General features: G+C 36.7%; 3 protein-coding genes across 4 annotated transcripts in view; all 3 read right to left on the reverse strand.

Annotated features, from left to right (window-relative positions):
* On the reverse strand, positions 2,301-9,561 carry LOC109833554 (transmembrane 9 superfamily member 3-like). The gene is made up of 7 exons (XM_020401272.1): positions 9,239-9,561; positions 8,366-8,406; positions 7,691-8,276; positions 6,117-6,254; positions 5,817-5,973; positions 5,152-5,636; positions 2,301-2,826 (listed from the first exon to the last, which is right to left on the reverse strand). The coding sequence occupies exons 1-7, from the start codon at positions 9,385-9,387 to the stop codon at positions 2,607-2,609; spliced, it is 1,776 nt and encodes a 591-aa protein (XP_020256861.1). The 5' UTR covers positions 9,388-9,561; the 3' UTR covers positions 2,301-2,606.
* Positions 14,597-16,030, reverse strand: LOC109834837 (fasciclin-like arabinogalactan protein 21). The gene is given in 3 exon segments (XM_020402855.1): positions 14,597-14,788; positions 14,876-15,547; positions 15,550-16,030. Coding segments are annotated over 3 exon segments (1,236 nt in total). The 3' UTR covers positions 14,597-14,705.
* The window catches only part of LOC109833556, an 8,302-nt gene continuing 486 nt past the window's right edge, over positions 16,566-24,381 (reverse strand). The window contains exons 2-8 of one of the 2 annotated variants that reach the window (XM_020401274.1): positions 23,215-24,268; positions 20,557-21,778; positions 20,075-20,354; positions 18,652-18,759; positions 18,285-18,563; positions 17,968-18,111; positions 16,566-17,192 (exon numbers count right to left, since the gene is read on the reverse strand). In XM_020401274.1, coding sequence (XP_020256863.1) covers positions 17,004-17,192; positions 17,968-18,111; positions 18,285-18,563; positions 18,652-18,759; positions 20,075-20,354; positions 20,557-21,778; positions 23,215-24,223 — 3,231 coding nt within the window. In that variant the 5' untranslated portion in view covers positions 24,224-24,268 and the 3' untranslated portion in view covers positions 16,566-17,003. Of the gene's footprint in view, positions 17,193-17,967; positions 18,112-18,284; positions 18,564-18,651; positions 18,760-20,074; positions 20,355-20,556; positions 21,782-23,214; positions 24,269-24,381 lie in introns of both variants that reach the window. The other variant, XM_020401273.1, reaches the window with a different exon arrangement.

A 24,381-nucleotide genomic window follows, 5' to 3' on the forward strand; every position in this document is an offset into this window, starting at 1 on the left:
ATAAAAACTCAATATAGCCAATTGAGTGATTAACAAAAGAGGACTTACATAAAAAAAGCGTGAATAATAAAATAAAGTGAAAAGGTAATGGTATTGCCAACAGTATTACCAATAGCAAGCCACAGTGTAAAGTTAACCTATTTTGTGAGTCAACTATAGTAATATCATTGTAAATGAGCAATTACAGAGATGTTAGAGACTAATATGTATGTATTTAAGATTTCAAGACAAATATCTTAATAACCTAATTATATAAGCATGTCTACTTTGTCACTTATTCTGTTCACTTTCTCCTTGCTCATTCTCCACCAATTTTGTTGTCTTGTTCGGAGAGAAATAGTTCTCCACCAGTTTTGTTGTCTTGTTCGGAGAGAAATAAAATTCATGTTGGTGAGATCTTCTTTTCCTCTATCCCTTGATCTCATATTTTTAAATTAGTTTCTTTTATTCTTTTTTAATAATTCTTGGATCCATTTCCTGCTTCATTCTGTGAAATACCTTGTTAGATTCAATTTAACTATACTTTTATTTTAATTATCATTTTCCCCTATTTATAGGTCAATTATTCACCAGAATGTTTAGGTATTTTCGCCCATTTTATAGTTTAAATTAACAGTTTATTTTAGGAGAATTTTTAAAATATCACTTTATAAAAGTATTAGCAAAAGCGATTATTTTACATAATAATTAACAAAATTGACCTCTTTTTGCCACATCATCAAGACTGGCAAAAAAGAGGTTAACTTTGTAAAAAATCATCTTTAAAATACACGAGAATAGTCCCGTTTAATTAGCGACTATTAATTATAAAAGTAATTAGAGTCAGAAAATACACGGGACTACCAATCTTGCGTATTTTGTAGTCAGAACCAAAAAATACACGGGACTATTGTACTTGTCCTATATACAAGAAAATTGCCCCAGACAAGTGAGTTATAATAGTATTTTCATTCATATCGTTTGGGGTAAGATTTGATAGGGACCTTGCATCAAAGGAAAAAATTATTATATTTAGAGCACATAGCAAAATATATCATAATCCCACTGCTCTAATTTAACAAAAAATATAATAATTCTTTATACTTTTAGTTTTACTTCTATTGTATGGAAAATGAGCTATAAACTTAATGAGAATATTACATAATATAAGTATGAGTGAAACCATAATTAAAAGTTAATGTGAATATGAGTCAAACCACAACTAAAAGTTTAATGGACATATTGTAAGTAAATTCATATGCAAAATTTCTTTGCAAATTGAATGATCATACATCTTTTAAAGTCTCCAACATACTAATAAACAAAGATATTATACTAGATCAATGTGTTTATAACTCACAAATAGTAGATCACGTGGCGACAGTCTGTGTTGAAGGAAACAATGATAATATTTTATTTAAAATAGATTGAGTTGATGATTAATCCTGCAAGAAAACTTTATTTTATTTTTTATTTTTATTTTATTTTATCAATTTACATAATCATGATATTCAACCTCGTTGATTGCACGTGCGTCTCAACTAGTACAATAAAATATCTGGATACATATCTAAGTATCTGAATATATGTTGCTCATACAATTGCAAATGTATTAATCCTTAGATTGATAGATTTGAGACATACTTTGATGATCAAAAAATATAGTCTTAGTTTTTCAGATATGACAAACATATTAATAAACTCTATTGTATAGTACAAACTAAATATTTTTCAATATTATTTTGTTTTCTCATAGTCATTTTGTATCTGCATATATATCCACATTTATATCTATATCCGTAACCGTATCTGTATCTGATTTTAGCGGATATAATAAGAGTTTTACTTATCAGTGCATATCGTGTCATCTGTATCCGTAAGATGATATCTATAATTAGTAAGCAGATACGGATATATGATAAGTATCATATCCGACCCGTATCTAATCCGTTTACACCCCTTGTTCTCATGTTACTGTGCTCACTATGGTGTTCAGAATTAAGTCATCTGCAGTGCTAACAAATTACTTATAATACCTAAAGGTGTTACTTAAAAAAAAAAGGCCGTGTGCATACCCATAGCTATTTCCTACCCCACCTTGGAAGACGTCGGAGATATTTCTTTTAACATGATTTTCTTCTTTCCACGGAGAGATTATATTGTATAAAATCACATTGTACAGAATTCAAATGCACTTATTTTGCTTATATTTAGGGGTAACGTCCTGTAAATATTGGAAAACACCAAAAGATAAACAATAGCTTTTCTTTTGATCTTATTCCGTCAGGAAGGGAGGAAGGGCTGATTTCATATCACATCCAGATTTCAACTGAAGCTATATAATAGATATTGCATAACCTTAATATAACCTTAATGCACAACAGATAAAACACGCATAGCTTAGACCTAACAATCAGTTTGTATAGTGAAAAAAAAAAGAGAGAAGAAGAAAAAAGAAACAAGTCCATAATTGTGGGTGCGTGTACGAACTCTTTAGAACAAGAGTGACGAAGCAAGTACGATGAGTTGGTCCCAAGAACTCAGAAAAGCCTAAGCAGCTGCATATGGAAACTGCTTGATCCCATCCATCGCCAGCAAAGCTTATGCATTGAAGCTCAATTGAGTGGCTACTCACACTTGATGGATCTGTAAATGTGACGGACGAAAAAGAGGGATGCTCGGAACCCTACCATCCCAAGCATGAGGAAGAAACCATAGCAGATGCAAGCCATGTAGCCGAAGAAGAATGAGGTCTGCATGAAGCCTGACATGTCTGATCGAGCATTATAGTAGTACAAGCAGTATCCATATATGAATAGTCCAGTTGATCCCCCACATAGGAAAGACCTGCGATTGAATCATCTGAACAATCACACTTACGGAGACTTCACATTTTTTTTTAAATTTTTTTGAGTAACCCAGATAAGATGCGCAAATAATTTATTAACTAGAGGATATAGATATAGAGTATACATGAAGATGAGGGAGAGGAAGCAGAAGTACATAAGGAGGAGATAAGAGGAAAGATTAGAAGACGAAAAAGACCAACATCACTTGTTGAATTAAGATTTGGCATTGCTCCGAATCGAACATTTATTCATATCAAAAGGAAGATGATCATAACAGATGACAAAGAGTGTGTGCATATCTGAGTTTAATCACCCAAAAGACTACAATTCATGACCAAGAAATTTGAGATACGATGGACGAGTTCCCATCTATTCGGCTTTATTTATCAAGAAAGACTAGCAAGCTGAATATCAATTCAGTATCAGATTGTGGAAATTGTTAGCTTGTGGATTTGTTTTATGGCCCTTGTGTGCGTGCGTGCATGTGTGGTGTGCGTGCGTGTGTGTGTGTGTTTTCAAAGGTGTTTTTAAGCCAAAAACTGTCTCAGGCTTATTGGCCTGAAGAGAGAGATCCAAAGACCGCTACTTCGTGCCTTTGCATAGCATTGAAATGAATGTTGATGCTGAGAAGATTCCTAGTGAACAAAAACCTTGAAGATTACAGGTAGACCACCAAACCAAGAAACAAACAGCTAGCTAAGGACAGTATTGGAGGTACATATTCATTAGTACATATACTTTAAACTAATCTTATATCATCACCTTTCAAACTTTCCAGGGACCCCTGATATATCACACATCTCCTTAGAGAATAAAATGTTCACCATGACCAGATATCACTGTATCCACTGTTAAATTCCCCAGTGAAGAAAAGAATCCCCGAAAAACCTAATACAGAAGTTAAAGATATTAACTAGAGGGTAGATTATTCATTGTAGAGGTTAAAGAAAAACGGCAATGTGACCTTGAACCTCTGGCCACCTCATACCACCTGCCATTTGTCACTAAGTTACCCTAACACCTCATCGCAATTCCAATACCCGTGTCGACACGTGTCCGACTCTGACATTCCCTGGACACTCCTTGAATATGTATACATTTATTCAACCGTGTACTCAATTACATAATTTATGTTTTAGTTTAAAACACTCATTATATACTTCTTGGTGGTATATCTTACACTTCATGTCCACTTCCTTCAACTCACTGGACATGTATTAAGTTCGTTTCAGCCCATACCCAGTTCAAATGTATGATTTTAAAGGATCGTTTAGGTATCTAATTCAAGCAATTTTCCAATTTATAATCCACTTAGTAAAAGAAACATTAAAATATTATAGAAAATTTAGTTTTCATAACATGTGAACGAAAAAACAAAATCGATCTGATGTAAATTATTAATTTCAATATTGGATATGTAATAGTTGTGTCCCTGTAGTCAACCTTTTACAAATTTGTCATCTATCCAACCCACTCCCCCACCTGTACCTGTAACATAGATCCAAAGGAAGGCATCTGACGTTTATAAGTCAAAGGCCTACGTATTTGTGCTGTTGAAAAGCAGTACAACCAGGAAGTAACATGCATGTTTCCTTATCAGGAAAGCATCTGTCTCATATGTTGTGGAGGATTCATCTGTAGAGGTTACTTGGATGTATTTTTGTAAGTGAGTCAGAGGTGTTCATTGCATGTGTGCCTAGGTTTTTGTATGTGCATGTAAGAGAAGCGGGGTGGGGGCGTGGAGGGTTTGGCAGGGTGGGGGTTGGCAAGGTGGGGTTGATTGGGTTGGGGCGAGGTGGAATTAAGACAGTGGTATCAGATACTTACCCTTCACACGTCTAATCTGTTGGGAGAAGATACCGGACCATGGACAGATAAGGACAGCAATGCCTGTGAGAAATATCATATACTTTCTAGATATAGATAGAAGGCTGCATAGCATATGTTAGCATGGAAGGTTGAACAATCACATAAAACCTCAGGATTGTGAATCTTCAAAATGGCAGTGGAACAAAGAATACAATTCAGAGCATTTGCACCTTCACAGCTTTAGGGGCCAAGAAAGTGAAAAATATAGCACATGAGTAAATGATGCTTATCATTCAAACATGTAGAGTACATAGGTTAAAAACATTAAGTAAACCAGGAGTAGTAGTTTATTGAATGGCCAAGTAATAGTTGAGCAAGCATCAACAGATAGAAAATGCAAGAGGGGGGGAATAAATTAAACATGATATTAGACATCATAAGTACATATCTTGTATATGCAGGTGCAGGTGCATGGATGCAATAACCCAGAAGAAAAGAGAATTGAATTGATTACCTCCACCACCACTCATGATCTTCCGCAGCAAGCTGAAAGTAAGTCAATGCCACGGTAATAAAAGCAGTGACAATAAGCAGAATGATGAAGACTATAAAGAGAATGCTATAGATAGTGTAAATTTTGTGGCCCCACACACTAGCAAATATGTAGTATAGCTCAATGTAGATTGCGCTGAAAGGAAGAAAACCAGCCATCGCCATCTGTGGAATAGCTCCTCGGTACCAAGGCGATGGTGGAATTTCTCTAGGATACTTGGTAGTGCGACAAGGAGCCTGGAACTCTGCCTTGCTGTTTTTACCAGCTATACCACCCAAGACAAGCAAAGGGGAGGTTACCAGAGTCCATATTAGAAAAATAACAACGATAGTGCCAAATGGCAGTGCTGCAGTAGCATTATATGCAATGGCAACGGTATTCAAGAAGCAGAAAGTCAGAAATAGAGGTCCACAAAAGAGACATCCTGTCAAGATTAGATTCCGCACCTGCCAGCCAGAAAAGGTAAAAAACCTTTAGAAATTAGAAATCAATATGACTAACAATGTTAAACATGAATTTGTGGTAAGATATGTCCGCTTAGATGTTTAGTGGGATGGTACTCCACTTAATGAAAGTCGTGTATGAAAATATATAGTTGTGAGTTCAGTAAAATGCACGCAGCATACCCAGTTTGTTCCCTCAAGCTGACAATAGAAAGAGGTCGCAGTATACCCAGCAATTCCTGAAGTAAGTGCATAGATGACCACCAGTGCAGTAAAAAGAGCTCCTCGGTTGTAGGGGTAGAATACACCTACTAGTGCAAGAATGAAAATGAAGATTGTACTGCAAGTAAACCAAGAATAGGAGTAAGGTTTGTCCAGAAAAATGAGTAACAGCTTCGATAGAATACGTATTATCAATAACTCCAATATATAAAAGGTTCAAATAAATATACACAGGCTTCAAAGTAATTGAAAAACACTTACAGCGCAAACAGCTGAGTGCCAGAACCAAGGCAAGCAGCAAATAAGGACTTGCTCTTAGGGTATCTAAAGACATCACCATGAATATATTTCCACCCAGTTTCTTCTTGATCATCAGCATCTTCCTCATCATGAGCATACCTTTAATTATGAAATATAATGAAGTATGAATTACTGTCAAGAAAATATGAGTGAATTACTGTCAAGAAAATATGAGCATCTATTTTATAAGATAAATTACACAATGAATAATTCATAACTTATTCTAATTTTCTCATGTTTCAAAATGTAAGTATATATCATTATTATATAAGATTATCCTACATGTCTATGCCTAGTATTAATTGTCATACAAATATAATGGAATCCTAATCACTTCCTACTACTTCATTTCCTCTATCCACAATGCCAACAATCATACTTTACAAGATTGGGGAAAGTATCATGCCTGTGTCACATGTCGGTATGTCAGTAAAGCTATGTAGGAGCCAACTTTGCCAACAATGACATCTTGATGATATATGTTGCTAACTCTAGAATAAGTCATATGAATTATATGATTATACGAGTTGTATCTAGTCTTAAAAGCTTTTAATGCATAATATTACTATTGTTAAAAAAACTAGCCTTTTAGTTATGTGAATCACATTTTTAAACACTCAAAGAAATGCACTCACAATTTGGAATACTTTAAAACACAGGGGAGGGGCAAATTTAGAAAATTCCGAAAAAACCCACCCTCACGTTCCACTACTTCATAAACACATCACATGCACCAGAAGACTTAGCTATCAGATGTAAGCACATATACCGAACCATAGGAACAATGTCCTAGCATATAAATATAGAATCACTAGATAATGTTCTTAAAATAATAGGTATTCATATATAAGAACTAAATTTGCCATATACAGTAGGACTTCCATTTGCTAGAGATCACACTCATAACCGATAGTGCTATTATAGGATACTATTGGTACATTATATGCTTTATGCATGTCAGTTTTCAAATACCTAATCAGAAACATCTAAACACAGCCTTCCAGAATCCAATTAAGAGAAAACAGAGAAACTTCCCAACTACAAACATTGCCTTGATAATTAATTACTATTCATTTATAACAAACTCATGGTGTGCTACTCTCTTTGTCCGCTGTTATACAGCTAGAATAGACGGTTTAAACACACTTCACATTGAATTTCACGAGACCTTAACCATAATAACACATTTCAGGGCATGATCAACTGGTTTGGTTTTTCACAAGATCATTGTAATAGTTAACAACCATGATTTTTTTAAAGTAATGTAACATAACTTTCACTAACGTCACTTTTTCATCAGCTTTTCAAATTAATACCAAAGGACAAGTTTGACCAAATAAAACTGGGACACCATCTAACGGTTTAAAGTCTACAATACATACGTCAGTTTACTAGTTATTTGAATTCATAGAAACCAAATTCTAGGAAAGTTCAACCATTTCCGTAATGGTCCATAAGATTTAACCTACGCACCCGAAACCCAGCACGTACGCACAAGAAAAGAATAAAAAGCTTAGCTTAGAAATACTACTCACTTGACAAAGTCATTCTTCAAAACCCTCATCAGGATCGTAGCGAGGAATCCTGTTAAAAGAAGAACCGTGACACATGAATTTACAATAGAAAACCAGTGGATTTCCAAATGGTGAGGCATTGAAGAAGACTGAGAAAATTTTTCCATCCTCTTCTCAAATGGTGTGGTTGTCTCCTTCCACTTCACTGAATATAAGAACTCAACCTCCACATCTCTGTCTTCAGTAACATCTAATAGTGAACTTGCATCTGTATGGATGTTGACCTCAATCACTCGATCATTGTTATAGAAGATTTCAAAGTGGATATGCCTGTAAAGGTAGTACTTATAGTCGCTTGGATCAATTTTGTTCTCCTTGTCCACCTTTCCAATGAATCCCCAGATGGGGAGGTCATCATAGTACATCTGAAAGTAGTAGTCCTTCATGACGGCACTCCTAAATTTGGCTACCTCTTCTTTTGTGAGTGTCTTCTTGCATGCCAATTTTGAGTCCTGGTCAACTCGGAAATCAAGCTTGTATGGAGCATCAACAAGCCTGTCACCATTTAGAACTTCACCAAGGGCTTCCGATTTGTCATGAACATGTCCTGTTTTATATGCGTTTAAAAAAACAAAATACTAGAAAATGACAGTTAAAATAAGACTAGACATATCAACATAAGAACAGGAAACCAACCTGGAGCACAGAAAGGGAGATCAAAATATCGATATGTCTCACTGAAATAGAGAACAGTTAGAATCAGTGCATGTAGCATTATCATGACAAACAAATAGATATGTTATTCTTTTTTGAATCAAAGATTTACAAACTGAAAAGTCTATATAATATCAACAAAATAAATCAATTATGAATGTTGAAGATTTGCGATCAATGCACTGAATTCTGTCATAATGAGTTATCTAGATAATTTTTCCAGCAAACTGGAAAAACTCATGCAAATAAATGCTAAATAATATGTAAAAGTTGAGAATTCCCATATTACTTAGATTTATCTGAATTCACCTTAACTTTTTAAGGGAATGGGCTCATCCTTACTTATACCAAAATAATCATAATAATAATAATTGCCTTACTTTCAATTGCAAAATAATAAATGCAATAACTTGACAATGAAAATTCCAAAAGATGATAAGAAACTGTCGCAAATATTTTTTGAGGAAATTGTTGCAAATGTACATCAAAAAAAAACTTAATTTTCCAAAAAGGAGTCAAGAACACCCCAATTTTCAACAATTTCAGAAAAGGAACCTCCTTATTCCTGTTAAAAGTTGAGATTTCCATAAATCTGACAATGCCAATCACCAACACGCAATGTCCACCCCAAAGGAACTAAAGTTTACATTTATCGTAATCTTTATTGACTATCGGTTAAATTCCCTTCAGAAACTAAATCTGTAACTTTCGAGTTCCTAAATTAGGATCAAAACTTGATGACTCCCAACGGGTTCAAAGATCACTCCACAAAACCCTAGAAATTTCTGGAATGGAACGGAAGTAGACAAAATCTAAAGATCTGGATCAGTTTTGCTTTGGATGAGAGGTCGTTACCTAGGGTTATGGAAAGGACCGACCTTGTTGACGTAGAAAGGTACCGGATCCTGTGACTTGTATCGGTGATTCGATGCGTCCGATACGACTCGGCCGACCCCGAGACACAGAAGCAGAACCGCTACCAAAGAGACCGACATTTTCTCCATTTATCGTTCCTCCCTCTTCTTTGATCTGATGCGCGGGCGCGCGCGAGAGAGAGAGAAAGAGAGAGAGAGAGAGAAGGGACTAAGAATTGAGATTTATTGTTAAGAGTGAGAGACAAGAATGGGAGCTTAGTGGGGGAGCATAATTAACTACGAGAAGCAATGCTCTTCACGCCACGGGAGGGGAGATGACCAACTCGCTTTTAATTTGTCTTCTGGTTTGGTGTAGGATTATTTATGTTGGCACGACGGAACACTTTAAGCAAGGCCCTCTGTTTGGTTTCTGTGGCACGTGAGTGGATCGGGTTTGGTGCGACCAAACCGTGTAGGTTGGATGTCTGCAAATTTTACATTCAATTGAATTTTCTTTTTTTTCTAATTATTCCTTTCCTTCAAGCATGAGGAATTTTTATCGATATACCGTAGAAGTTTTTCTGTAATCCGGATCTTCTCCAATTAATGGATCGGGGTCCTCCAATCACGTGAGGATTGAAGAGAGTCTAATTACCACAACTTTAAGTATCTAACTCAAACTTAAGGTATGAGATTACATCATGATGTCATGTTTACACTACTATCTTGAAAATCATCATTATCTCGAAAACCATTATTATAAAAAGCGCTATCATATTGAACATCATATGTGACATATTGAAATAAAGAGAATTGGGTCAGTTAGATTATTTCTAATTATCACCTAATTTAGAGATAAGATCGACGTTATTTGTTAACTTATATTTAGTGTGTATGCATAGGCTCAGTAAAAACATATCAAGTTATAAAGCAAGATTTTTCGTCTTTGTTATATTCATTCCAATAGGTTTAATAGGTATGCGTGGAACTTATTCAATTAGTCAGGGCCGGCTCTGGGCATAGGCGGGAGAGGCCTTCGCCTAGGGCTCCCAAAAAACAAGGGCCCCATTTTAGATAGATATATATATATGAAAAAGCAAGAGGATTTTTGTGCAAAATTATTAGAGGGTTCTAATAGCATAAATACACAACAAAACCACCCCTATCTTCAACCTGTCCTCTGTATCCAGGGCCACTCTCACATATAAAAAAAAACTGAAAACCCTATCTCTCTCTGACCTCTCTCTTCTTCCAATCTTCGGATCTTCCTCCTGTGTCCCGTCCTTGTCGGCTTGTCCTCCTCCCTCTCGGCTCTTGCCCGCCAGGTTAGGGTTTCACTTCTTGTCTTCTTCACTTCTATGCTCCTTTTGACAAGATCGTGAATTGATGTAGATATTTTGATTTATCTGTAAGTTCTCAATTCTCACTAGGGTTTAGGAATTAGGGCTTGGTGGAATTAGGGTTTAGGAATTAGGATTTTGTGAAATTGAAATTGAAATTGATTAGGGCCTAAATTAAAATTGAAATTGTAATTAGTTCTCACTAGATTTTGTTGTTTAATTTCAAATTTCAATTTAAATATTTGATATATTTTAGTCCCTAACATGCTTTTGGTAGGAATTCTTGATTAATTTATTTTTCTCGATATTTATTAGATTGTAGCAGATTCAGAATTAAATTTGGATATCATGCCTCCTCGAAAATATATGTCTGGGCATGATAAGCGGATAAAGAAACAAAAAATTGAAGAATTCGATCTCAAGCAGGAGCACTTGAAAATTTTATTACTTGTAGTAGAAATACATATTCTAATTTAGTTCAAGATTCGGCGAATGTTGAAAATGAGCAACCTAAAAATCAAGAAAGCGAGGATTTGGTTAATAAAAATTTGAATGAGAATAGAAATTCCATTGAAGAATGTGAAGAACATGAAGATTCCAATGAGAATAGAAATTTGAATGAGAATAGCAATGTAAATGAACATGAAGAAAATGTAAATGAACATGAAGATTTGGTACAAGAAGAAAACCTTGAAAGAAGGCCTTCAAACATAAATGACCCAGGAAATTAAAAAAATATTGATCAAAGATTGAGAGACTTACTAGTTGAAAGAGATCCCAAAAGAAATGATAATCTTGATTTTCCAAAATATTCAGAAGACAGACATTTCTCCTCAACACATTACATTCGTAACTTATCCAATGGTGAACATCATGATAGAAAATGGCTAATCTATTCAAATTCTTTGGACAAGGTTTTTTGTTTTTGTTGTAAGTTGTTCAAATATGATGCAAACAAAATTCAATTGGCAAATGATGGAGTTAGAGACTGGAGAAATCTCAGTGCCGGACTTAAAAGTCATGAAACAAGTAGTGAACACATTGTTAACATGAAGAGTTGGATTGAATTAGAGATCAGATTACGACAAAATGCGACAATCGATAAAAGTGTTGAAGAACAAATCAACAAAGAACGAGAGTATTGGAGAAAAGTACTATTGAGAGTAGTTGTTGTTGTGAAAACACTTGCTAAAAATAGTTTGGTATTTCGTAGAGATAATGAGAAGCTTTATGAAGAAAATAATAGAATTTTTTTAAGTATAATAGAAATGATTGCCGAATTTGATCCAATAATGAAAGAGCATGTTCGTCGAGTTCAGGAAAAAGAAATTCATTATCATTATCTTAGTCACAAAGTTCAAAATGAATTTATTCTTCGAATAGCAGATAAGATCAAAAGTTTAATCATCCAAAAGATTAACGAAGCAAAATACTTTTCTGTTATTCTTGATTGTACTCCGGATGTAAGCCATGAAGAGCAAATGTCACTTATATTAAGATGCGTGAATATTTCAACAAACCCAATAAAGATGGAGGAGTTCTTTTTAGGATTTTTAAAGGTGGATGATACATCACGAAGAGGACTTTTTAAAGAACTTGTAAATATTTTGCAAGAGCTTAAACTTGGTATTGGTGATTTAAGAGGACAAGGGTATGATAATGGTTCTAATATGAAAGGAAAACATAAAGGTGTGCAAAGAAGATTATTAGAGATAAATCCTAGAGCATTCTACACACCTTGTGGTTGTCATAGTCTTAACCTTACGCTTTGTGATAAGGTAAACTCTTATTCGCAAGCTTCATCTTTTTTCGGAGTGGTGCAGCACATATATTCATTGTTTGCATCTTCTACAAAGTGGTGGAAAGTTCTTACAGATAATGTTAAAGGTTTCACACTTAAGCCACCATCACAAACTCGTTGGGAAGGTTAAGTTGAAAGTGTTAAAGCAATAAGATTCCAAGCTCCAGATATAAGAGATGCTTTGATTTATTTAGCAAGTTCTAGTGAAGATCCTAAGACAAAAAGTGATGCTGAGTGCTTAGAAACATATGAAATTGAGAATTTTGAGTTCTTACTTGGTATGGTTATTTGGTTTGATATTTTGAATGCTATTAACAAAATAAGTAAAATCATGCAATCAGAGGATATGCAGATTGATGTTGTTATAGACCTTTTAAGAGGGCTCATTTTTTTTTTTTTTTGAAAGCTATAGAGAAAATGGATTTGAAGCAGCTATGGTTGAGGCTAAAGAAATTACAGTTAGAATGAAAGTTGAACATATTTTTCGTGAACGTCGCATCATTCGTAGAAAGAAACATTTTGATAAAAATGATAGTAAAGAGATGGCAATGATAGCTGAAGAATCCTTTAGAGTCAATTACTTCATATATATCGTTGATCAAGCTCTTTCTTCACTCAAGAGTAGATTTGAACAGTTTCAACAGTATGATGAATCTTTTGGTTTCTTATTTAATTTGGAGAGGTTAAAATATACAGATAATGATAGTTTGAAGTGTCCATGTCTTAACCTTGAAGATCTCCTAAAGCATGATAAAAATTTTGATATTAATGGGACAGAATTATTTTCAGAACTCGAAATCTTAAGAGAAGCATTACCAAGAGGAACAAAAAAAAAAAACAATTGAAGTATTGAATTTTATGGAAAGGCTAAATTGTTATTTTCTAAATGCTTGGATTGCTTATAGAGTATTATTGACAATACCAATTACAGTTGCATCGGCCGAGAGAAGCTTTTCAAAGTTGAAGCTCATCAAATCTTATCTACAATCAACAATGTCACAAGAGAGATTGAATGGATTGGCTATGATATCTATCGAAAAAAATTTATTGGCGAAGCATGATTAGAACATTTTAATTAATAATTTTGCAGCTCAAAATGCAAGGCGATCACATTTAATGTAGTATGAATTGTGTTATTTATAAAGCATCAAGAAGTTTTTTTATTTTAATATTAATACGATTATGTGTTTATTGTCTCATTTTAATAAAAAATATTTTGCTATCTTATAAATTTTTTTGTGTATGGAATATTGTATATAGAGGCCCCTCATTTGAAAGCTTGATTAGGGCCCCGTGAAAAATTAAGAATATCAGGGCCGGCCATGCAATTAGTTAATTAGATGTTCAAAAGTTCATTTTCTTTCCTTTCAGATAGCACATCTAAATATCTCAAGCAGATAGATTATACTGTTTTTTTATCTATTAATTTTTATAATTGCCTGTAGATCTAAAGTAGGCATTGTATGACTAGAAACTACGTATAAGAGGCCTATCTGATGCTATATAGCAATATTGTAATATTTTACGTTGACATAATCCTTACTAAATACCACAATTCAATTAACAAGAAAAGATTTATAACAATTTACAACTAGATTTGTAATTCAATTAAAAATTTACAACTTGATTTACATTGACATAATCCCTACTAAATACCTGATGCCATATTTTATTTTTGTCGGGAAGAGTGTGCATCTTCAAGAAAAGAATGGGTAAATTACACGGCCCCTTGGTTCATTAACTATATTAATATCACTAAAGTCATGCGCGTATTATTACTTTTCACAGAAGACCGGTGGGCTACACGTACGGTACCCCTGTTGTTTCCTTAAAATCCCATGACCACGCTAAGAATCTCAGAATACTGTACTTGCATTTCCCAAAAAGATCACTGACTTATATCTTTAGCTCTTGGTGGAGCACTACCCTCTGAGTTCGTAATTTCTATTTTTCATTTCTGTACAAAATATTGATTGATTGGTTTTTTTTTTTTTTTTGTACCAACAAAAGATTGATTTGGATCCTCTTCTATCTAGAAAAGTAACAGAGAGATATGGGAACACTACTCTTAACCCTTTGTTCTTTTTCTTTTCTTTTTTTCCCTTTTTTTTTAAAGATTCAGCCATCTGTTATTAAATCGATTGTTACAAAATCCATCTTTTTCATACCTCACTTCAAGAATTTTCCCGCCAAAAACAAACGTATAACATTTTTCAGATATAACCAATTCCATTGATCGATTAGTTTTCAAGAAAGACTAGATTCAAGAACACACAGACGTACATCAACTCGATCCGAGCAATTCTCATCAACCTACTTCCCAATTTTTAAACGGAACACACAACAAACGTCGCAGCAAGGAGACACAAAACGTAAGGATTAAGAAACTCAGATCCTCTCGCCATATTCTCTAAAAAAACACACAAAAAGAAACTCAGATCCAGACAAAACAACATCAAATCAACAATAGCCGAAAACGTCATCAATCAGAGACTACCGTCATGTCCAGCATTAGCAACCAAATGCCCAGAAACAGCAGCTGGAGCAGGAGCAGGAGCAGGAGCAGGAGCAGGCGCCATCTTACAGCCACCGGGGCTCCCCGGAGATCCACAGACAGGGGCAACGCCAGGGGCCACAGCAGCATCGGAGCTCTCCAATATTCCTTCAACAGAATCCACCGGCATCGCATACGCCTGATCAGCGAGGTACATGTGAGGGAACGGGAAGTACAGGCTGTGGACCACGATCTTGCTGTTCGATACAACCTCCGGGTTCTTGATCGGCACGTAGTTGATCCTTAGCCCCGATCCGAACGGCTCCGAAATGCCGCCCTGAGTTACCACAAGATGCTGACCTCTTACTAGCGTTGGAAGCACGGTTCCAACTGGCAGCCTCACCAGATCTGAGTGCATCAGTAGCTGATTTGGTACCACGTGGAACCTAACCTCGGTGATGTACGCGTGTCCTCCGCCGAAGATAGACGGATCGTCGAGCGCAAACACAGTCATGTTCTGGAGCCCAACAAGCTCTGGGCCCTTGATCCGCATCGCCAGAGCGAGGATGCTGTATCCTCCCGCTGCGGAGAGGCGCACGATAGCGTCTCGCAGCATCACGGCAGCGACCTCCATAGATCCGGCAGCCGGGTCCAGCTCCAGCTGCAGCGATATCAGCGCGATAACGGTCGGAAGAGGCAGGAGAAGGGGGAGAGTGGGGCGATGAAGCCCTGGATGCCGTGGATCACAATCTTGCCGTCGTTGAAGAGATCAGGACGGCTGATCTCGACTCCGTCGACGAAGATCTTGACGGTGGAGTTGGATCCGGAGTTGACGGATCCAACGACGGTGGAGGTGACGGTGAGGCAGCGGTTTGGGGAGATCATCTTGAGCTTCATGCTGAAGCTGAGTTTGGAGGATAAGAGGGTAACTGAGGAGGAGAAGGGGGAGGAGAGGACAGTGGAGGGGGAGGAGAGGGAGGGGACGACCATGGCGAGCTCCTGGAACCCTAGGTTGGAGAGGATCGAAGAGAGGAGGGAGGTGGCGGATGACGGTGACTGAGAAGCACCGACGGAGGTCCTCTCGTAGTGGAGAGGATAAGAGGCTGAGATGAGGAGGGGGATTGAGAGGAGGAAGAGGAGAGAGGATGAGGACGCCATTGCAAGCTCAAGCGAGAGAGAGCGTGTGCTGAGAGAGCGACGGGATGATGGTGTATTTATAGAGAGAATGAGGCAGTTACGAGATTCTTGGTCCGTACAATCATTTTTCAGTGAACAGACGATAACGCCCTTGGAATTGGACAGAATTACGAGTCTGTGTTCGAGGCAGTTACGTAGTATCTTGGAATTGGCGGGAAAATGGTGTCGGAGATGTGAGAGAATTTTACATTTCTGCCCGGGAGCGCTGGGCGGTTAGGGTGATGGATTAGTTAGGCGGTTGTTACTGGGGAAGCGTGCCCCTTGATTCTGTTAGTAAATGCCACGTGTCGTGTGCAAAGAAATGAAGCGATCTTTTTCTGAGATGAAATTCCACACCCATTCAGCTTGCATGTTTCGGACCCATACGTAAGTGAAAACCCGCAATAAAATGCTAGCGTAGCTCTTGATGCGTGTAGAAGTTGAGAGAGAAAAGCATTAACTTCATGACATCAAGTACTACTATAACAAAGTTGATGATATTTAGCTCAAGTACTCATACCAACCAATCAGTGGAAAATATAAAACAAAACAATAAAATAGTAAGTTAAACATACAGCCCGCTCTTATGTGAGAATACACTTTGATGACTACGGCTAGAATACATGCACTAAGATTTTGGGCACCAAACATTTGATTAATGGGGCCAAAACAATAATCACATCCTATACACAAAACATGACCTCCCACATTCCACCAAAAAACCACAACCAATGATCAGTTAGCATGTAATTCTCACCAAATTACGCTCTTGACTTACAACAGACGAATCGCTCAATTTAGACTACAACACAAAATCCTGCTACCAGGGGCCAATCAAATCTTGTATCAGTGATAAAATCCCAATCTTTAAACGTCCGAAGCTCCAATGTACAGCTCAGCATATTCCGCTTAAGCGGCGAAGAAATATATTTTCACCAGTAGACTCTCTCCCCATTCAAGATGATATGGGTTCATATGGGTAGGAGAGCCATGGATGCTTCAATGCTTCTGCTGCCGATGGACGTTTCTTTGGGTTTACCTCCAGAAGATGAGCAACAAAATCAATAAAGCCCTGATCTCCCATAGGCAGCCGATGACGCAAAGATGATTTCTTCGGGATCAAATACTCTAATCTGCTGGTTTCCTGAAATAATAAGTTGAGAAAAGGTAAAATAACAGCTCATTTCTTAAACTTCGAGCTGAAGTTCTTATACAAACTATTAACACCCATGTAATGTAACCAGAAACCAATTAACTAAAGGCTTCACCAGCTATATATTTAATCATTTAGGAAATAAATATATAAATACAGAACTTTTCGAAAAGTATACTTGGGAAAAATAGTAGCTGCCTGCCCAATAGAAAGGCATTTCACATAGCAAGTACGGACTGGGAAATAGACCTTGGCCTGAGAAGTTGGCTATAAGAATTCATCACATATTTTAAATGCGACCACTGTTTTTCACATCAGTTACTCCATTAAAAAGGAGGCATTATCTTCTCTTTCTCAAGAATGTCAAGTTTTTGACTGAAATGAATGTCATCGCAGCCTAAACCATGTTAAGGTCACCAATACATTTGGAATATCGACAACTCAGAGTGCTATAAGTCATGACTATGCATTCTTTCTCAGAATCTTAATCCGCATGTCTATTTATATATTACATAAATACTTCATTAACAAACTGAATATCAATATCAGATGGTTCCAGAATGCTAAGGCCATGAACACATATTCTTTCCCAGAAAGATTAAACTATAAATGTCGATTACATATGTACTTGATTAACATAAGTGAAGAAGTTCTACAAGTAACAAATACAATTCATGTAACTGAGTATATAATGATAGGCCTGCGATTCTGCTACTTCCTTCCATGTGATTTCAACAAATTATAAGATAAAGGTGAAAATTGGTACCTGATTCCTTTCATATAGCATGTGGTTCTTTGTAAAATATTTGTATGTTTCTCGTCCCTTTGCAAGCAGAACTTGGTCAATAGGACCTATGATCCCTATCACACGTGCAAGTAGAGTAGCAGGAGAATCATTTTGGAAGAGAACCTGTGCAAGGTGAATGATTAAGGACTTAAAATTCTGCATTCATGGGTGATACATGGTAACATTATTTGTGAAAATTAGATAAGCCAGAATATCCCTATTTCTATAGAAGGGTAACTCAACCAAGAAATAAATGTTTAAAATCTTGGTTAAAGAATACTCTGGATAAAACTTACATTTCCTGTGCAAAGTTCCGCTAAGATGCATCCAAGTGACCATACATCTATCTTTTTATCATAGGGGAGGCCCAGTATAACTTCAGGTGCACGATAAGACCGAGATTGCACATAAGAACATAGATGATCTGTTTGGAAGCAACTACTACCAAGGTCGATAACTTTTACTTCACACCTACTGTAGCTTTTTACCAGAATATTCTCCGGCTTCAAATCACAATGTATTAGGCCAAGACCATGTAAAAATTCAAGTGCCTCCAAACACTGTATTGCAATTGACTGCAAATAGAAACATTATCAAGTTGGTACATATTCTGAGGAAATCAAGCAAAGAAAATGTTTAATAACAGGTTCTGTGGCTTACGACCTGCAGCCTCGGCATTGTGAAATAAACCTCTCCACCTGATTCCCGATTAAATTTGTGAAATTCATATAAGTTTGCCTTGAGAAGTTCACAAACTATCAGCAAGTGTTCCTGCACAAATGCAGCTAAAAGCACAAGTCAAGAATAAGGAAGAACAAACAAAGTGATATACCATAAACAGATGAAATAAGAATAGGATTCTCCAGAATTATATATTGGTGCTGACGAAAATAATTAAACTTTAAGCAATATAAAACCATATCAACAAACATGAAACTAAGAGGCATGAGGGTTATGCCTCATGAAGAGACTTCACTATACATAGTTAAAATCTTCAAGGAATGCAAGAAAAGACTAAGACTAACAGAATTTGGAGGAAAGCAAAACTAGCATGAAGTTTGCCCAAGTAGATTAGCACAGAATGTTATGAAACACAATCACCAAATAAAAATATGTTAAACTTAGAGAAACATGACCAGTTACTACCCAGGGAAACCAAATGGAGCTTCATTCTTTGTGTTTGTATTATTTTCAAGAATAAATATGTGATCATGCGCTAAGAACGGTATAAATATAATTCACCAAATCGACCAGATGGTTCTGAGTTTGTAATGTTCTAATTGCATTCAATTCAGTACCCAGCAGATAAAACTACATAGGGATTAACAGGCAAGGCCTTGGAGGATGTCTATTACGTAATTACATACCTAACATGGATTATTGAATCAAGTCAGGATGGTAAAAATGGAGGAGTGTTCATATGATTGTGTAAATCATTTGAAATTGAAAAGAAATTTCTATAGAACTTTTATAATAGCAACAATGCTTTATGGCTCCGAATGTTGCACAATTAAGAAATAGCATGTGAAAAAACTGTGCAGCAGAAATGAGAATATCAAGATGCTCTTGTGGATATACACTAAGATGCACGTAAGTACAAATATGTGTCTTTTCTCATGCGCTTATAACCTGCATGCCTTTTTTTCTTCCGGTAACCATCTAAATACTTCTCGTCTGGCTAGCTCAGTTCAACTGCTAGCATATCTAATACGACATAGTAATATATAAAAAGAGATTATAAGTTCGCACAAAAAATTTCCAAAGAAATAAACTGGCAAAATAAGAAATGTGTAAAAATTGTGATTCAAAACAAAACTAATAAAAGCTAATTGACTAATGTCGTTCAGAAATAAGTATCCACTTTCTGGATAGTAACCTACAACATATATCAATGTAAATGCTGGATAACAAACATATACACAATTGCACAACACACACACTCTTTGCCTAACCACTAAGCATAAATGCGTTAGTGTGAGATCACATATTCACCTACAGTAGGTGAATATACACATCAAATCAGGAATACTATGATAAACTTATTTTGAAACAGAATTTAATCAAAGAAGCGAAAGTGATTGCTCACCCGATAATAGAAGTAATCATACAAGCGCAAAAGATGATACTTGTCCGCAGGATCATGCTGGTTAATAAATTTAAGAAGCTTGATTTCATCAAGACTCTGGTCAAAAAAGTCCTTGTTGTTCTTTATAATCTTCACACAAACATCCATGCCAGTGTGCAAATCATGAGCCTGAATAGCTTTGCTAAATGCTGCTGATCCTAGATATTCAGTAACATGATAGCGACCAGCAATCACTGAATTCAGCACAACATGGAAATTCTTGTCTTCTTCAAAGCCCGTTCTGGCACATTCAAAGGTGTAGATTAGGGAGGAAAATAGAAGGCCGCTGTATGGAAACAAAGGGAAGAAAGCTGGAAGCTACAGAAAATAAACTTCCCACCTAAAGATCCTCGATAGAAAAATAAGATGAAAAGATCTATGTATTTACCTGTAAATTCACTTATTACATGGCAAGAGAGTTTGTTATAAGAAATTGAAGGTACCTGTTTTTTCTATGCACAATCTTAAGGTTGAAGGTCTCAAATTCCTCCTCTTGAGCTGTTATTTGTCTAACTTGCTCCTGCAGTGCAGCCGCTTCTTCATCCTCCAGAGTCGCCCCAGGGTCTGTTTCCATCACATCATTTCCTTTGCCAACTTGCTTTTTCTTGAAATTCTCTCTTTCTGCATAAGCGTAGTTTGAGGCTGATGATGCACTTGTGCTCCTTGATCTAGCAGCATCAGAAACTTTTTCATCTCTTGAACTTCTCAGTGGAGACGAATCACTACTTCGTCTCCATGTGGCAAGCATATCTTCTGCACTGGTACCTTTCTCGCAGTCATTGTTAACCTCGGTAACAACAGACCCTGATTTACATCCTTTGCTTCGTGGAGGAGGAAAAGAAAAGCCGGCATCAATAAAATTTGTTGCCGTTTGTTTAGTTTTCTTCTTATTCCTGTTTGGCCTATTAAAATTGCTCATAGTTATGTCATGTTCAAAATCCTTGCTGCTACTAATGCCACCACCATGCTCATGAAAGTATTCTATGTCTCCTTCACTGCTTCCACCAATTAAACTTTCTCGTATTTCGCTGCCAATATCAGCAACGTCACTGCCTATGCCTACACCAACTGACCTAACAGAGCCATGCCGATCATCTTCTATAATGAGATCATCATTCTGAGGCCTTTCACAATCATTCCCAACTTTACCATTTCCTACCATGGACAATTCATTGGTTTGAGTAACAAAGCCCTGCCACACAGGCTCACCGCGCATTAAATTTAACTCTTCCGCATCCAACAACTGCCCATCATAATGAACTATCAGATTGTTTCTATTTGATGCACCAACTTGGTGAATATTCTTTCCTGTGAAATATTGCTCGCCTGAGAGATACGAGTCCTCTTCAGCAAAAGATTGGTCATCATCTTCATCCTTCCTTGGAACCTGGTCTTGCTGTTCAGGGACACTCCCGTGCCCTGTACCTTTTTCATTGTCACTAGGATAGTCAATCTCATGAGCTAGGAACCAGGTTTCATCTTCAATAGGCTGTCTCATGTACCCAACATCATCATCATCATCATACTCGTCAGAGTCCCAGTACTCATTTGGATAATCTGCTGAATCATCACCAAGAGTAGCAAAACCAGATACCAGATCAGAAGTATCTTCTGTAATTCCTTGACTTACAGAGAGCCAACTACTACCAGCTGTTCGCTTCCCACCTGCTTTCAAATGTAAATTCAATGAATCTATACAATCAGAATTTTGACATACACAATAAGAAACAGACAACAATTCTTACAACCATAACAGTGTAAAAGCACCAGTCGATTCATGATCTTTTTTTTTCCTCCTCTTGAAAAGATACAGATTGTTTGAAATTTTGAAATATCAAGCCAGTTTTGTTTTCCAAGCACACATAAACTTGTAATGAACATATTAGAGCTAACAAGAGATCAAATTATAAAGAAATGCAACAGTGACATCATTACACGTGAATCAGCAGCTCAAAAAGTGTAGGATGCATCATTACTTTTTGTACAGACAATCTCTTGTCACAGAAGCAACTTCAGGTCAAGTATATGTCACAAACGAATGAATGAAAGATAACAGATGGAACTTCAGATGGTAAGAACTGCCGTGCAATAAACAAAAAAACAAACTAGAAATAGTGAGTAGCGGAGAGCTTTGAATATCTCAAATCTGGGAGAATATATACTGAATTACATGCTACCTTAAAAGTTTTTGGATAAAGTGGTTTCGGTATCAGGACATCAAGGGCACAAGTCTCAGGTTCGAGATTTTTCCACCTAAAAGCTATCTATGTGTTCTTCCGAGCGAGCGAGCGAGTGATATGATCAAGGATCTGTACCATATAGATATCGTTGGTTTTAACCCATTAACCCTAAGCTTTCAGATGAAGTAGCCATTACCAAAGGTGTACTTATGCTAATGCAAAGCTAAAATCCTAAGTCGGCAATCCCAGTAGTAATGGGACCAAAATTAAAAGAAAACTCTCTGCATGAAGCTTTGGACTGTTAGATAAATAGCACTATGGGACAAGGCAAATGAACACAACTCTGCGTCTGCAAAGGGAAGAGTAACTCTGACCCGGTTTTACATCAAGGTTTCAAACTTAATAAACCAACAGGTATATTGACAATTGTGTGGACATTCTGTCATACCAACAGATAGCACCAAGATTCACAAAGTAACAAATAAGATTCACAAAGTAACAAATAGTGGACGTTACAATAGGGAAACTAACTTACCTAACGTGTAATCATAGAATAAGTGCAGGTTTTAAGATAAGGATGCTTTCACACTGCTATGAGCCATTCACAAATCTGACTATAATTTAAGCCATGAATCCACATCAACTAAGATTTTAATGTAAATGTGACTCTCAGATAATTTCAGGCGACACTGTCACACAACTATAACTAAACAAATAGCATAGAGACATAAAAGACGTGATATCAGTAGTTTGAGGGCTTGCTAATTGACATACAAATATGGCATTAATTACACCAATTCACTAGCAGTAAAAAAAATCCAAACGGTGATGGGTATCAAGAAGGTCAAGTTTACCAACAGTAAAATAAGTGATTTGTGAAATCAACTTCAAACACATAAGAAACTGGTCATCTACGTGTACCTGAAGTACTGATATCCTGCCCAATGGGAACATCCAAAAAAGATCCAATCAAAAAGGCGTTATCTGCACTTGACTGCTCGATGCCAGATCCATGGAGATCATTCTTTCCCTCCCAATTCATATTTACCAACTTGTCAATAGATTTGAGCCTTACATGAGGTAACTGTGGGAAGTCTTCCCTATGATTTTCCATAGTAAGTGGCATATCAAAGCTCCTGGTATTTTTTTTATTCAAACTCTCCTGCGATGCTCCAGAAACAAAAGGCATACCTACATCATCAGCCTGCTTTTTTGTTACTTCACTAACGTCATTGTGTTCAGGTTTCTTCTTCCTCTCCACACGGTCATCACGATTACATGGGATACCATCATAACTGGTTGATGCATTACTTGAAGAAAGTGGGAAAAGGGTCTTAACTGGGCATTCTTTTGACAATTCACCCCCTTTTAACCATGAATTCTCCATATAACAGTCTTTAAAATTTGTTTTTTCGCTGCTCCCACTGTAAGTACTTCTTTGATCCGTTGAAAATTCTGATTTGTTTCCAATAGAATTCTTCTTATTTGGAAAGAACTTTGGTTGCTCAGATATCATAAGTTCAGAGAAGTTGTTAGCAATATTATCACTTTCCTTTGATAAATAACTTGTAGCGCTGTTGATGGGAGTAGAACTCCATGGGTAAAGATCTGTCAAACTGCTCCCTGACCCCTGATTCTTCGCAAGCGCTTTCTTATTTTCCGACCCATTTCCACTTCTTCCTACTGCAATATCCTTGATGATGAACTCCTGGGAGAGCTCGCTACTCCTCCGAGGGGCTGCATCTTGCTGACTTAAACTAGTAGCTGGTATACTTTCTTCTCTCACTTCTTCTTTCTCTTTGGCAAGGTTTTTCTCAGAGGACCCATCCAAAAGGGGCTGGCTACCAAGTTCCCCTCTTAGAGCAGCCTCTGCCTTCGTAAATCGGTTCTTTCTCAAGAATTCTAACACAATATCTACCGAGTCAGACATTACTGATATCAACTGCCAAGAGCTAGAGTAAGTCTATAGAGACACCTGGAATTAAAACAAAAACAAAGCAATGGGTGAAGATTCAGTTATAGTACAAAGTGGCCGAGCCCTTACGTCAGTAATCGATCTTAAATGATAGAATCGGGTAACTTTTCTAA

The sequence above is a fragment of the Asparagus officinalis genome, chromosome 3, assembly GCF_001876935.1.
Source record: "Asparagus officinalis chromosome 3, Aspof.V1, whole genome shotgun sequence".
NCBI lineage: Eukaryota > Viridiplantae > Streptophyta > Magnoliopsida > Asparagales > Asparagaceae > Asparagus > Asparagus officinalis.